This window comes from Abramis brama (genome assembly GCF_963993115.1).
Source record: "Abramis brama genome assembly, chromosome: 20".
In the NCBI taxonomy this organism is placed as follows: Eukaryota; Metazoa; Chordata; class Actinopteri; order Cypriniformes; family Leuciscidae; genus Abramis; species Abramis brama.
In genome coordinates, this window is record NC_139982.1 from 19,535,232 (window position 1) to 19,551,740 (window position 16,509).

General features: G+C 36.3%; 1 protein-coding gene across 2 annotated transcripts in view; it reads right to left on the reverse strand.

Annotated features, from left to right (window-relative positions):
• Positions 1-148: 148 nt before the first annotated feature.
• arid3b (AT-rich interactive domain 3B) overlaps positions 149-16,509 on the reverse strand; it is a 31,681-nt gene continuing 15,320 nt past the window's right edge. The window contains exons 5-10 of one of the 2 annotated variants that reach the window (XR_014603699.1): positions 6,866-7,049; positions 6,510-6,760; positions 3,549-3,845; positions 3,379-3,468; positions 1,405-2,328; positions 149-1,197 (exon numbers count right to left, since the gene is read on the reverse strand). Coding sequence is in view for 1 of the 2 variants with exons in the window: in XM_084094554.1 (XP_083950680.1) it covers positions 2,168-2,328; positions 3,379-3,468; positions 3,549-3,845; positions 6,510-6,760; positions 6,866-7,049 (983 nt within the window). In the remaining variant the exon portion in view is untranslated. Of the gene's footprint in view, positions 2,329-3,378; positions 3,469-3,548; positions 3,846-6,509; positions 6,761-6,865; positions 7,050-16,509 lie in introns of both variants that reach the window. The other variant, XM_084094554.1, reaches the window with a different exon arrangement.

Sequence of the window (16,509 nt, forward strand, 5' to 3'; positions counted from 1 at the left end):
TTTACATTTAAATACGCAAAAATAAACCAAAATAAAATAAAACTAATATGACCATGATGTATGATTGCGATTAACTTCAGATAATCCAAAAAGAGTAATAATATCCTACACAAAGAGTAAGAAAAAACTCACCACAAAAACACAAAAATCTTGCATCAGATCAGACTTTAATTTCATTGTGTAAAGTTGCATGTGTCTATACAGTGAGGTCATCAAAGAGGATAACAAACACATGGTCTTTGGTTTTCAGCTATGCAATTATCTGAAGAATATAGAAATTAAAACAGAAGAAACTAAAAGTGTCTGTATCCCAGCAGGTCCCAGGGTCAAGCAAATGCAGGATTTTAAACGGCTTAAAAGCTAATGGTTAATGAGGCTAAATCAGCATGGGTGCATGACCATAACCAGCCAACAAGCCTCGATTGCTACTGGAAGTTTATTGGAAGAACAGTTGGAAAGACAGTTTATGCAATAATCATCAATACTTCATGGATATGAGATCTAACTCTTCTAATAATCTCATCTCACACTCCAGTATTAACGTTCTGCCTTTCACCATCTTTACATTTCTGAGGTATTTTGCTAATTCATTACCTGAGATGTTTTTTGCATTAAAATCAGCAGAACTTCTGAGGTAATTCAGTGATGCAGGCAGTTGAACTACATCCGAGGTAAATCCTGACTGAGGTAGCTATTTCAGTCCCACACTGACCGAGTTATATCTAGTGTCATTCGTTTCAGAAATGAGACCGTTTAGGTTCTGAAGTTAAAATTTGTGAAAAAAAAAAAAAAAAAAAAGATTTCCTGAGAAACTCGCTTTCCAATATGGAAAGATATGTGAGGTCTGAAGTTCAACAATAAAAAACAAAAAAAAACAAAAAAAAAAACATCAAATCTTCTTTTGACTTGAATGTTATCCTGCTTTTCTGTGACCTGGTTTGTTTTAAAAGGAACTCGTATGCGCACCAGAGTAGAAGAATAGTACATTAATCAGGGCCCTTATTTATGAGCCTGTACATGATCGTCCAACGCACAGAAATGATTGACATGTGCGACACTAACTGTGCATGTCGACATCATTTCTTTTCAACCATACATTGTCTTGTGTCTGAGGTAGAGAAAAATCTTTCAACCAAACTGTTGCCTGTAAATATGTCTTAATAATAACAAAAAACCAAAACCTGTCAGCTGCGCACACTGTAAAAAGTGATCAGTTGACTTGACTTAAAAAAGGGAGGAAACCCCTTCCCTTAAAATTAAGTAAATAAACCATGCATAACTGAAAAAATTAAGTTATGTGGAATTGTCAAGTTCACATAACTTAATTTTTTCAATTACGTGTAACTTAAAAAAAAAGGAGGAAAACCCGTTGCCTTAAAATTAAGTCAACTGATCACTTTTTACAGTGTAAAATGCAATCAAACTCAAAACTCTTTTTCAAATCATATTAATATTTCTTTATCTAGAAGCTAAAAAAAACAACGGAAATAGAAAACAATAAAATCAAGTAAATACATTTTTAAAAAAGAAAAAATATATGTGACCCCTTTTCTTACTGAAACAACTTTGCAACACTAGATGGGGATTGTAGCCTGCTTTTAAAATCCATCAAATTAGACAAAAAAACAACAACACAGCATTATCATAATCGATCCTGAGTCTTTTAAATTCACTGCAGATGAGGTAAATTCAGCAAACTTTAAATAAGAGAATTAATAGACAGCAAAAAAGAGAAAGTGTCAACCACAACCTCACAGATGTGACTTTGGCAGAAGTAGATTTGATCATGCCATGATTGCTTTGCAGATCTTTGTGAGAGAATGACTATGGGTGTGGAAAGGCATGATTATGCGATCACCGAAGTGTGTACGCTGAGGTATTCTGTTGAATCAAACATGTCTAAAAACCTTCTCAGTCCTGAGAAAACATCTTGAGGAAAAGAGCAGGTGGGGTCCGTGATGAGCTTTAACAGCTGATGAGTTTGTAAAAGTGTATGTGTGTGGTCCTCCCTTCACTGGAAGGAAAACACAGCTGCGAGCTTGTGCAGGAGGCAGACTGTGATTCGCTAGACCGCCTCTAGAGGGCAGAACGACTCATGCCGCTCCAGAGGAAAGACTAGTTTAGGGTGGACTGATGAGGTGTTTGGTACAGGGAGCTGACGGTTAGGTTAGGGTGACCCGCCTGTGGCCGGGTCCACGGAGTCAGGACCCTTTGAGGAGGAAGAGGAGGAGGAAGAGGGGATACCGGGACTGAGGGTGGAGGTCTGGCCTGGGAACATGGCTGTGACAGCGGTGGGAGCAGCTCCAGACTTCTGGGCATATAAGGATCCTGTACAGAGTATTAAAAAAAACTGCATTTAGCAATTTACTTCATACAGGAATACTTCAGTATTATACATTACTGTTTCAAAGTTGGGGGTCATTAACATTTTTTTTGTGAAAAAAATGAATAATTTTAATGTTACAAAAGATTTTGTTTTCAGATAAATGCTGTTCTTTTTTAACTTTCTATTCAAAGAATCCTGGAAAAAAATGTATCACAAAAAAAAAAAAAATCACAAATGTTTCTTAAGCATCAAATCATCATATTCGAATGATTTCTGAAGGATCATGTGACACTGAAGACTGGAGTAATGATGCTGAAAATTCAGCTTTGCATCACAGAAATAAAATGTATTTAAAAAAAAAAAAATGTATGTAATAAAATTTCACAATATTACTGTTTTACTGTATTTTTAATTAAATAAATACAGCCTTGGTGAACAAGAAATTTCTTTCAAAAACATTATTCAAAAACTTTTAAACTCTATTATATTACCTCTATTCTATTAAATTAGAAAATTAAAAATACCTCTATTTTTTATTTTAAATTTAGGTAAATTTACATTTAGCAGACACTTATTTAAAGCAACTTTGGATAAAAGCAAAGTTAGGGTGGCCTTTCACTGAAATCCCAAAAGTTCAGATTTTCAATTATTTTACTGATTTTTTTTTTTAATATATTGCTTCAAATAAGTGTATAATGAGCTATATAAAACGAACATTAGTACTACAATATAATACTTTTATGATCTAAAATACTTGTAGGCTTTTTGTAACTTTGTGGATCCTTAAGGAAATATTCATGGAAATATCCTCAAGGCAAGTATAAATAAATAAATAAATAATTAAACAGCCAAGATCTACAAGCGTTTTAAAATATTAAATTTGTAACCCGAGTATGCTAGTAACAATCAGAATGTAAAAAAAAATTCTAATACAAAGGATTTTCTCAGGAGCCGGCCCAATCAGTGGAAAGGGGGTCTTGGAGTAACCCGAGGTTAAGTGCCTTTAACAATATTGGACAATCCCACACGTGTATAAATACAATAATACACACCTGAGTAAATAACCCCGTTGACCTCCACAGACACAGTAATGCTAGCAGAGCCATTAGAAGAAATGCTGAGAGACAGGTCCTGTTTGTCCTCTGAAAACAAGATACAAATGTCAGTGACACACTTTGTAAGTCACTGTAGATATTTTGGATGAAAACGCTGATGTACTCACCGCGGGTGCTGGTGTTGTTCATCCGCAGGTGGGCTGGGTTCACCTGTGACGCCATGGCCAGCAGGTTTTGCTGGAAAGCCTGCTGCAGTAGCCTCTGCTGTTCCTCTGCCAGACGGGCCATCTTCCTCTCGGGCCCCTCCACCGCGGCGGGCCCTGCGCTCACCACTCCGACACCCATGCCGGTCTCCAGCCTCTCCCTCAGCTGCTCCAGTGTGGCGGCACGTGCCAGCTGCTGCTGATGCCCGAGAGCCAGCGCCAGACGACCTGGCAACATGGAGGCTGGACCGTCCTCTGGGACTGAGGAGAGGCCACAAAAATGTTGAACTCGATCTGTTACTATATCACATCCATAATGTTAATCAAGATGATATAATCCTGTGCATGTTCACACCAACATGAAATGCATTGTACTTCCATAGTGGGATGCAGATATATATGCAGATATCTATCTATCTATCTATCTATCTATCTATCTATCTATCTATCTATCTATCTATCTATCTATCTATCTATCTATCTATCTATCTATCTATCTATCTATCTATCTATCTATCTATCTATCTATCCATCTATCCATCCATCCATCCATCCATCCATCCATCTGCACAATTTGCTTGTTTTGATTCGCTGATTGGTGGATATTTCTTTGCAGAATCATGGGTAATGTAGTTTTTCCACCTGGAATTCCACTGTCAAGAAAGGTAAGTTTAAATAATGCTGGCCGATGACTTCCACGAAAGCAGATACCATCGATTAACAACCTTGAAGCTCATTGTTGGTCTGTCTTTAAACGTTTTATAAGTTATTGTTTAAAATGAATTGGAGAAAATGAATTGGATTTTCCTTCCAGACCATGACTGTAGTAGCACTCAATTGAGCCAGACCTGAATGCTAGGTTGCTAAAATGCTACTTGCTAGGACGCCTAAATGGGGAATTCACTATTGACTAACAATATCAAATAGGTGAAAAAAAAAAAAAAAAAAAAAAAAGGCAACTCAAACTTTAAATATTTGGTAAGTTTTTGGGAACTTTTCATCAGCCAGCTGGAAGTTATGAAGCAGGATGTTTTGACATGAACATCGGTCCCTGCATTACACATCAAGGCAAGCGCTTCATTTAATGCGGCCCCTGAGGTTCGTCTATGTCAGTAGACCCTCACAGGAAAACACAGCCCCTTTATGGCCGATCATTTCCCCAATCAGGCCAGGAAACCTGCTCCATTTCCTACAAACACTTCCTGCTTGAGTTTGTTTCAATTCCACATCGAGGTGGCATTATGTAAAGGTGTGGAGATTGAAGAATAGAATGCAATGAAATGCATTTCGGTCAACAGCAAAACCAATTAAATTAAAATTTCACTGTATGACTAGAATATTTAGCCTGGCAAGCCAGACCTACATCAAGATGTTAGGTCTGGCAACTCACCATAGACGCGGCTCAATCCGAGGGGCGGGATAAACGGCTGTCTTTCAAATTCCCTCTGCACGCAATAGGACAGCGCTACAACCAACCAGAGCGTTTTCCCAACAGCGGAGCTAACGTTAGTTGATAATAGATTCAACTTTTGCCATATCTGGCCGGCAAAACAACGAACACATCTTCCTTTTTTAAGAATGACTTAAGTGCCGTTCTTTGCTCTTTTCTCAAAGAAAAACTTAACTCCAAGTCCTCCAGAGTCGTGGCCAAAGCCGATTCGAAACAGCCATTCTTTGTTTCCAAGCCAGGGAACCGTCGCAACTCTGTCGTCATTATGTTAAGCCCGCCCCCGCCTACTCTATACACGACGTGATTGGCCCGACCCAATTTAGGTTTTTGCAGCTCGAAAATCAATGGAGAGTTTTGCTGCCGCTAGGGTGCGTCTAGATTTCTAGGCTATAGAATATTAGTAGTGAATCTGAATGAATCCAATATTCAGAATACATTCAGATTCTGAAACTTCCATTTATATGAACCCTAAATGTTGTAGTCCAATATTCTTTTTTTTTTCTTCAAAACTTCAGCGCACGCACAGTGCCCAGTGTCACTGGCACTACCGCCATTTTTACATCAACGACGTAACTAAAAATAAATCTAACATATTCCAAAAGAGCTTTTTTAGCAAATATTTAGTCAATATTCAGATGTGGATAAACATACGCACGTTCGTAAGACGGAAAACGTATGAAAACATACACATCACGGCACTGCGCATGTGCACAAAATACAATTGATCTGCCAAATGAATAAATGTCGTCAGATTTAAGCTTTTACATGCTTAATATTTTCCTATGGACCCTTTTCACATTCCCAGGTTCTCCGAAGCGGAAGTCGTCATAGCTGAGTTGGTTCCATATTTCTTGACTATTTTGTGATAGAAGTGAAATTTGGACAGAAATGTATTAATTTGTTACAGGAGAATGCATAAAAAAATGGAAAAAAAAATCAATGGAATGCGTGTTATTTTTGGTACAGCGCCTGAACATAATCTCATAGGAACTTCAATCTTTGTGATATCAACTTCAAAATTGGAACACAACTTGGTTAGATATATAGCTTTTTATTTCATAGTAAAAATTTAGTAAAAAAAAATAAAAATATATTGATTTACAGTAAATTTAAACTTCCATAAATTTTCATACTCATTTTTGAATCCAATTGATCTGCTACATGAATAAATGTAAATGTGGTTGGATTCAAACGGGTTAATTGGGATCGAGCTCAATCTGACCTGAGGTGTTTACATGAAGGCTTTTCACTCCAATTGATCCATGAATATGATTATAAAAAGATTATTTGGGTGCACATAAACGCACCTAGTGACATTCAATAAGAACGTGATTCTCCTTCTCACCACTGGTGTGTGCAAATAAACCAAATGTTTATGTTGATGTGTAATATTTTCCTTGGACTAAACGGATAATCATTCCAGCTCAGGTCAACAAAAACCAAATTTCAATGATCTTATTAAGAAGACTGCACACCTGTGGCTTTCTTCAGGGCGGGGCTGGGGGTGGCCTGCAGTCCGTTGTGTCCCGTGGCGGGCAGGTGCATTTTGAGAGGAGAGAGGAGGTGAGGGGCTGAGGCACTGGGAGAAGGGGAAAAGCGATACAGGCTGTTGCTGTACCCGGGGCGACGGCCCTCCCTGCGGTTACTGTCGATGGCCGCCTGCAGCTCTCCAGGGGAGCTCAGACCCTTCTTGTCGCACTCGTATGGATACAGGTACTTCATATACCTGCCACAGAAGATCAAAAACTGTCAGCATGTACGTGACTTTAGAGATGTTAGAGACCTTGAGGGTGTGTAGGCCGTGTATATGGAAAACGTCAGGAGATCTTACTGTGTGCGGAGGGTGAAGGCGGCGCTGGTGATGGAGGTGGGCAGGTTCAGGCCTTTGGTGATCTCTCTCCAGATCTTCTTGTTTATCACCTCCACCAGACCTCCCTTCTCAGTCACCAGCTTATACAGCATGTACAGATCCAACACCTGCTTGGCCATGATGGGGATTCGATTCACAGGTGTACCTGGAGGAGACAGAACGGACAGGAGCCTTTGTTTAAATATTCTGCATGATGGATCACATTTGTTTAAAGGAATAGTTTAGTCTCAACTTGATTTAAACTTTACAATTAATACACACTTTGTGTGTGCGCTGGGCTGATCAAGACAGCAACTGCCGGGAATGATGGGCCATACTGATGGGAAGTAAGACAATAACTAAAATTATGTTCTCATCAAGACAGTAAAGGCCCTTGCACACTGAGTCCGAAATTATCGCATGCGTTTTTTCGCTTTCGTGATTCGGTGGCTCTGAATTGTCAAAACACCATTCAAAATGCTTGCTACGGATGCGAAAAACGCAGAAAATCAAACCTGATTCGATTATTTATTTTGACGGACGAAAGTTTCGGAGGCAGTGTACAAGCGTGATTGACATAACGTAAGGTCGTATTTATTTTTTAACGTGCGATTTAAGACTCCGTGTGCAAGGGCCTTAACAGGGCTGATGAAGATGTGAAGAGAGGGGCCACTGATGGTAAATGTTTGGTTGAACTTAAATAAATTGTGATCTTTTGCTATTGTAAAGTAGAATGTACAAAGTAAACTGAGATCAATTAAAAAAACATTTAATAAAAAAAAAGATTAAAACTTTAAGGAATAATTCACAATTTGTTTTCAATGTTTTAATTTTAAAAGTAAACTGCTGTTGTTCAGCATTTTGTTAGTAAAAAAAATACAATTAATTGTTACATTTTCATTTGATCACATTTTAAAAGCTTAATTAAATTGTACAATTTGTTACTTTATTTTATTACCACTGTTTTTGATAATACATTTGTATGAAATTAAATTTAGACTAATTTCATATAACATTTAATATGGCCATATTATTGTAACAATAAATTATTAATTTATGAACACCTAAAATGAATGAATTTCATGAATTTTATTACTTCGACATTTTTGGATAACAAAATTTTTATAAAACCAACAAAACAGACTCCAGAAAAAATAAAACTGAAAACACAGAATTTGGGGAAAATAAAACAGATTTAATGAGTCTGTAGAAATGTTATTTAAACTTTTAATAGATAGTTGTTATAGTTTCATAATTTCTATTAATTTGCCATTCTTTTTGATCATTCAAATCGAATTAAACCATTAAAACAGAATGAACGAAAACAGAATCTAGAAGCAAAATGGTGGAATTTGGGAAAAATAAAATGGATTTCATAGGCCCTGTACTGTAGGACGTAATGGGATTTATTAAGACCGTAACGAATGAAAGTATGATGGGTTGATAAAGCTGCGGACTGTGGAAAGTGATGGGTAAATCAACACAGTAACTATGGTCAGATATAGGCTGATGAAGGGCAGCTATGGTACAGTCAACAGTAGCTATGCTAAATGATAAGCTGATGTTTGGAAGTGATGGGCTGAAATAGAGATGCAAGCAGAAGCCAATCTGTAGCATTAAAAGCTCACGAGTGTCTGTGCCGCCCACCCCTTCCAGAAAAACAGGGATTGAAGTGATTGAGTTTTTAATCTGTGAGCAATAAGCCGGTGTGTAGGCCAGTGCAATGAAGCTCATTTGGAGGGATTGCGGCAACTAAAAACACACACACACATGCTCTATTAGCACAGTTACCAAAGTGTGCACAGAACAGGAGGGGAGGGGCTTTGAGCCCCCATAATGCCATGCTCAAATCCTCCCCCCACATACCACGCTGGGCCTATTCTGGAATAAAACCAATTAATGTATGTGTGTGCTTTGTGAGAAGTGGGGGGGGTTGAATAGTCCTGGTGACCTGAGGTCAGGATTACGCCCTAATTTAGCTCCATTCTCTATTCTCATTAACATGGATTCAAATGCACATAGATGGGCACCTGTGCACTAAACAAATATCAACCAATAACACTAGTTATGTGGCTAACAAATGTGCATGTAATTCTGTCTTTAAATCTATTATATACACTCACATTCATATACTCATCAAAAAAAGTTCAAAGTTGTCCTAAGACAAGAACGGGTATTGTTCAAAATTAATGAAAAAAAAAAAAAAAAAAAAAAAAAATCTACATATATCTATATATCTATATCTATATCTATATCTATATCTATATCTATATATATATATATATAGATATAGATATATGTAGATATGAAGAGTTCAGATGCAAAAGCCTCTAAGTGTCATCTGAAATTTTCTTCTAGAATGATAATTTTTATCAAGCTCATATATTTAAGTTCAGTAATGGCAAGGAAAATTAATTGTCATTTAAATGAAATTACTGAACTTAAATATATGAGCTTGATAAAAATGATCATTCTAGAAGAAAATTTCAGATGACACTTAGAGGCTTTTGCATCTGAACTCTTCATATCTACATATATCTATATATCTATATCTATATCTATCTATCTATCTATCTATCTATCTATCTATCTATCTATCTATATATATATATACACACACATACACACAATATATAACATACAATATATACATACATATATTACATATACACATACATATATACATATATATACACACACACACACACACACACACACACACACACGCTAGTTCCAAATAAACACTAGTTCTAATGGCTGATTCTATTGTGTGGTTCTTTTTGAATTATCGGGTTCAGAATGTTCCATCCTGAAACTCCTCACAGCAAACAGCTATAAAGCGTTCATTTACCCAGTGTAATTTAGAAGCCCAGGCCTCCAAGACAAGGCCCAGCACCCCCCGGAGAGTCCGGAGCAAGGGCTCCCTTTGAAAGGCAGTTATTTAATGCTGGGAATGACATTACTCATTCATCAAACAATCGCTGCTCAGATTCGAGCAAAAGGTTAGCGCTAGGTCACCGAGCTGGAGATTCAGGTAAAGGTCCACAGGAAATCGTCTAGAGAGCGACCTTGTGACACGCTCCATAACTGCAAAACCAATTTAGCTCAAACTCAAGAATGGAAAAGTCATTGGAAGCCTTTTCCTGCTAAAGAGGCTTCATTATTGATTGATGTACGCTGTGCAAGGGTTTAATGCTGAAGCACTGCACTCCTAATTGATATCATGTTGTCTCCCTTCATACGTTTTAAGGAATGGGCAATGAGACACGTCAAGACGGGGCTAATGAAATAAAAGCATGAGGTTGCAGGGTATGCAAATGGATGAACGCAAAACAAATCTATAAAGAGAGCAAATTCTAACTAACATCAACTGAAATGTTCAGTGAGGACAAAAAATAAGACAAAAGCAGGACAGTTCCACACTCGATTCCAGAAAAGGACACATTACTAGCATTGTGGCTTTCATCACTTTACTAGTTCTTTAGCTATTATAAACTGATACAATGCTGTAATTTTTTATCCGTTTGGACTTGGAGTTCAAAGTCAAATCGGCAATTTCTAACTAATCTCTCTTTTTTTTAATTACACATCTAATTCCATCCCCTCCCCCAATCGTTTGCTCGAAAAAAATAGGTCAGTGAATCTGACCACTGCCCTAAATATAGGAGGAAACAGCTGCCCACATTAAGAAGCCTCCGTTCTGCGACCAACCAATAAGGCGTTCCGAGACGCCGGGCTGGTGAAGGAAATTCCACGCTCTGACCGAAAAACAATGATTGCCATTCTTACTGTAAGGCTGCTGCAGAGAGGAAGTGAGGGGGCATACAGGAAGTGCATGGTCTCGCACCCAACGAAAGATCCTGGATGATGTTGTGTGGTTAGATCTTTTGTTTTGATAACCTGAAAACCGTTAGGGTAATGCCAGATCACATTTCACACCAGTCAAGTCAAAAGAAAAAAAGAAATTAGGTTTTGCTTACAGAAACTAAAGTACATTTTAGGGCTGTTCAAGTCTTTTGCACATTATTTATGACACAAATGACCAAATAAATTAATAAATTAATATAAAATAAATAAATGTAATGGTTTCATTAGATTCTCTTTACACAACTTGTACTGTAATACAACTTATTTATTTTTAAATGTGTAGTTTGAGTGATACTCTTTTTTTGATTGCTGATGCCAATGCAGATATCTTAGAGAACAGGGCGGCCGATGGCTGATATAATATGTAACATATTTATTTGACTTAATATTCAATAAATTAGAAATTATTTGAAAATTAATTTAAAAAAAAAAGTAAAATAAACTTATACTTCAGATGGCAACTTCTTTATTTGTGAAAAACACTGTAATAGGATTACAGAATCAAGAAATTGTTTAAAAATATGAATAAAATAAAAATAAAAGTCTCCTGTCCTCATTTCATTTGCACAGAGTAAAATAGGTTCATGCAGTCTACAAATACACATTTCAAAAGACCTCACAGCTGGATTCAACTAAGTCTGCAAAGTTTGTGAAATTAAATGTTTATTAGATATTCAAAGACTTATGTGCGTATTTGCTGAATGCTGACGGTTAATGAGAAAATATTATAGTGTTTGACTTTCTATTAGTAATGTAAATGCAAACGTTTTAATTCTTTTTTTTTATACCACTTACATTTATTTGTTTAACAGTTTAATTAGACAGAACTGTTAAATGGGAGCACTTTGTGTTCAGGCGTTGGCGTTCTTAGCGCTGTCAAAATAAAAGTCCCACTTCCGACATTGGCGAAACAGAAAAATGTATCGGCTGATGCAGATTAAAAAAAGCCAAATATCGGCCGATATGTCTGCCTTCGCAAAATATCAGTCGACCATTATTTAAATGGCATAAGAAAAAGGCAGTGCAATAATTATTACAAACATATTTAGTTCATTTTACAAAAGTGATTTAAGTATATAATGTTTATTTACATTAAAATATAATATACTTGCAAATTATTGCAATGCAATGCAAAAAACAGATTTTCTGAGATTTTCTTTCACCCACAACATCCTTGAAATTGACAAAAATCGCAACAAACAGGGAGAGCGAGGGTCATTTTTCATTTTCTATGGCAACAAGCACTTTCCGTTCTTGTATAAAATATTCATGTTTCCTCCGACACCCATCTTCCACTGGGCTGAGACACTCCACATATATATCGCCGCCCTGGCTCTAGGTGAGCTAATTTCAGGTGGGTTAAGGCAGGATTACACATATAAAGCTACTTGCTTTACTCGCAGAGAAAACTATTATTATTGGCATTAATTAGGATTAGTTCGAATTTTTTTATGATGTCAAGACACGCAGAAGACATATTGCTGATAATAAATGCATGTACACATTTTATTTTTAGTATTTATTCTTAATTATATACACGCACACGGGTCATTATTCAGTTGATTTGACACTGCACAAGAAGGAATTTACTGTCGAGTTTGATTTAGCGCATTTGATTAAGACTTTAACATGTTTACCGGTTTAGGAGGGCCACGTCCCTATACCACTGAGCCATAAAAACAAACGAATGAGGGCTCAGTACAAGGCTACGTTTCCCTGGGGGACAGTGAACATTGACGCAAAGAGAAAGGGATAAGGAAAGAGTTTTTTGGGGATCTTCCTGACTTTACAAGATAAATCTGTAGTCGGTGGTCATAAAAGGACAGAGACGCTCGGGTGGGAAACGAGCAGCCCACTTCAAACCCAGGATGTCATAAACATGCTTGAGGAGAGTAACAAGCCTCAGGAGTGACAAGACAAATGCTCCAAACAGGACATGCCACACTTATTATGAAGTCACACAATAGAGGCCGTGCACACATATAACCTCCTCCCTGCTGACTGTAGGAAACCGAGCAGCGCTTCTATTGCAGCTGTTCGGTATGTCAATGATAAATTAAAATGGGCAACAAATGCTCTTAGTCATAATTCAAAGCTGTCCTTGAGAAGCTACAAACATTAAAACGGCAACAAAATGAGCCAGTTAAATAATTCAACAAAGGATACCGTGATGAATTTGGAAACGTGTTCTACATTACATGTGTTTATGAGGCTCTATAGAATACTTGATTCTGATTGGTCAATTGCAACAGCCTCAAATATATAAGTCTCAAATACTAGGGATGCACGATATATCGGCCACCATATTAGTATCGGCCGATATGTTCATTTTTAACGTTATCGTTTTCAGCCCGATAAGAAAATTTGGCCAATATATTAAAGCCTATAAATAACTGATTATTTCCTTCAGCTGAAACACTTCAGATACGCACTGTTCGCCATGATGGTTTTAAATAGCTTGAAATATGATTGGAATTCAGAAAAGGAAGATACAGTTAATGCAACATGTGCAGCGCAAGTCTGTCATATAGGCTACATAAAATTATAATGATAACATTATAATTGTGTGCTTGGGACATTGCTTTTAATGGTGAGACTTTTGTTTTTGTAATCAGGCTCTAAAAAAAATTATATAAAAATTTGGATTTAGATTTATCGGTCAAATATATCGCTTATCGGCTTTGAAATAAAGAATTATCGTTATCGGCATCAGCCAAAATGTTCATATCGGTGCATCCCTATCAAATACATTTGTATAAATAATGTATAATATTTCTTGGTATTTCTATGTATACAATTTATATATATATTTGGTACAGTAACATTTGGTACTTGTCAAAGTTTTTTTTTTGCATCCACACATTTCATTATTGCAAAAAAACAAAGAAAACAAACACTGATCACTGAACAATTCTGACCAATACTGATAAACTGATTATTTTCATGTTAAAAACTGATTATTTTCATGTTATTTCTGATAAATGCCAGACATTAAAATTCTATATAATATTGTCTAAATAAACATACAAATAATAAATAAATGCTACCAAATGCTAAATTACTATGTACATACTGAAAATTTATAGCAATTTATAGATTTATAACAATATTATTAAATGATTCATGCATTTAAAATGTAACTTAAGCAAAAGATAAATAAAATGTAAAAATACGGATGAGAATGTACAATTAAATACTCAATATTGGCCAATTTACATCTAATATGAACAAATACCGATAAATTAACATAAATAAATAACACTGTCTGTATATATAATCTGATATAGTACTAATATTTCGTGCATTCTTACTGACATTACTTGCAAATAGCTCTGGCTGTAAGATCTGATTGGATGAGTCACATTTGAAAACAGCAAATATACACATTCAAACATTTTGTTAGGCTAATAAACTATTGTCATAAGAATTGTCTTATTATCATGATTATAAATATATTTAACTGTTGAATATTGGCACCTTCATTTATATTGCTATTACCTGCATAAGTCACAATTAGGTTGTTTTGAAATAATTTTACATTGTTTTTTTGCGATGCCCTTAATGTTTTAGTAAGATTCATACAGAGTTGCACTTCTCCATAAACAACAAATCAACTCTGGCTTATTTTCTCCATTTTGAAACTCTATGGGCACACAACTTCACTAGCTGGTTTTCAGCATTCTTATAACTTATTGCGCCCTCTCTTTCTCTACTCATCTTGTCATCATTTCCTCTCATCCATGCAATCCCCTCCCCATCCCGCTGTTATTCAGCAGTCACAGCATTGTCTTTGCTTTTCTACTGTCTGTCATTCTTCTAATATCAAAGGTGGGGCCCTGAGTTTTAGGGTCTCATTAATCTTTAGGAGAGGGACAGGGGCCCCTTAATCCACCTCACCCACCCTCTATCTGATCCCCTCAGGCCCCGAGCAAAAGACGCCCCCCCCTCACAGCCCCCAATCAACACACACACACACACTGAACATCCCCTCACAAAACTCCCCTGCAGCCACTGCTCCTGTCCTCCTCCCATCTTATCAAGTTTCAAGGGCTCTGATGTGGACAATACACAGGGCAGAGGCCGACTTTTATAGAAGTGCGTGCAAAGTTAGAAAGATCAAAGCATAAAAATATATACTGCGGGTATGCCATTAAAAGGAATATTCCAGGTTTAACACAAGTGAAGCTCAGCCAACAACAGTTGTGGATTACCAATAAAGTTAAAATAATTTGGATTCATCCCTCGTTTTCAAAAAAAAAGAAAAAAAGGCACTTACAATGGAAGTGATTGGGGCAAATGTTTGGAGGATTTAAAAGGAGAAATAAGAAGCTTATAATTTTATAAAACTTTAAAGGTATAGTTCAACCAAAAATGAAAATTCAATCATAATTTACTAACCCTCAAGTTGTTCCAAACAACTTGTCAATGCGGCCCATAAACTGTTTGGTTATTAACAAAATATCAAAATATCTTAAATTTACATTTTTGGGTAAACTATCCCTTTAATCATTCTGTTTGTGATTTGAGCTGTAATGGTTTTCATCCTTTTTACGGTCATTTTAGAGTTTAGGCATTACATTGTCATTGTCAAAACTAAATTCATTTTAACTCGCATATTGTTTGTCTCTTGTGGCTGTACTATTGAACATTTTAACATTTACAAATTGGCCCCATTCACTTTTATTTTAAGTGTCTCACTGTAACATACATTTTTGCAAATTTTTTTTTTCTTTTAAAGGAGGGACAAGTTTTGGTAATCAACATTATACCACAAATGCTGTTGATTGAGCTTAACTTATATTGAACTTATACTCCTCTAATCTTACCAAAAAAGGCCACCAACAAACCTATTTTGGACATCAAATACACCAAAATGTGTCTAAAGCACACGGTCACCAATAAAGACGCTACACAGCATCCTGTTGTTTTAAGTGGTGTTGAAATAAACTAGTGGTTGATTGATCTATATTGGCTAATATTTGGTCAAATTTTCAGCTTTGGTCGAGAAGTTTTTCTGTTTGGCAGTTAAGTGTTGGAAATTTACTTATTTTGATTGCACAAATAACTCTCTTTTTTTGACACAGGGGCTGTACTATTAGACCTAAACATTAAAAAAAAAAAAAAAAACATTAATCTAAAGTATAAATTTAAGTTTATTTTAAAGATTTATCAATTTCAAATAATTGGTTCCATACCGATTCATTTTCCTAATACAAAATCTATTGCAGCAAATTCAATTAAACAACAAGGTATATATATATATAGGCCACTTGCTCTCTAATATATCGGCAAAAAAAAAAAAAAAAAATCCTTATCGGTCGACCACTAGAATAAACTGAAGTAGAATGAGAGATGATAGTTAGCTAGAGACCCTTCAGAACACCACCAGACAACCGAATCAACAAAACAAGAAAGCTTTGTTTGCTTTTCAAAGCTGCGGAGTGGAAACAGGACACAATCTGTACAAAACCATCTACTAGTCTTGGTCACTGAGCTGAATGTCACGGTTAAAATAGATATTTGCATTGTGATATGCAAAACGACTGACAAGATAACCACCACAGGCTTAGAAAATTAGACGAGGCGCACGCTGAAACACTTTCAGGATGGATCCTTTGAATAACACACAACAGTCACCCACAGAAGTCATTTTCACACACTCCATCAGTCAAAAAAACATCATTAATCATGGCTGCGAGGACCTCCATGACGGACATTTGGCAAGATCACAATTTTCCCATCCCCCGCCTATTATGAAG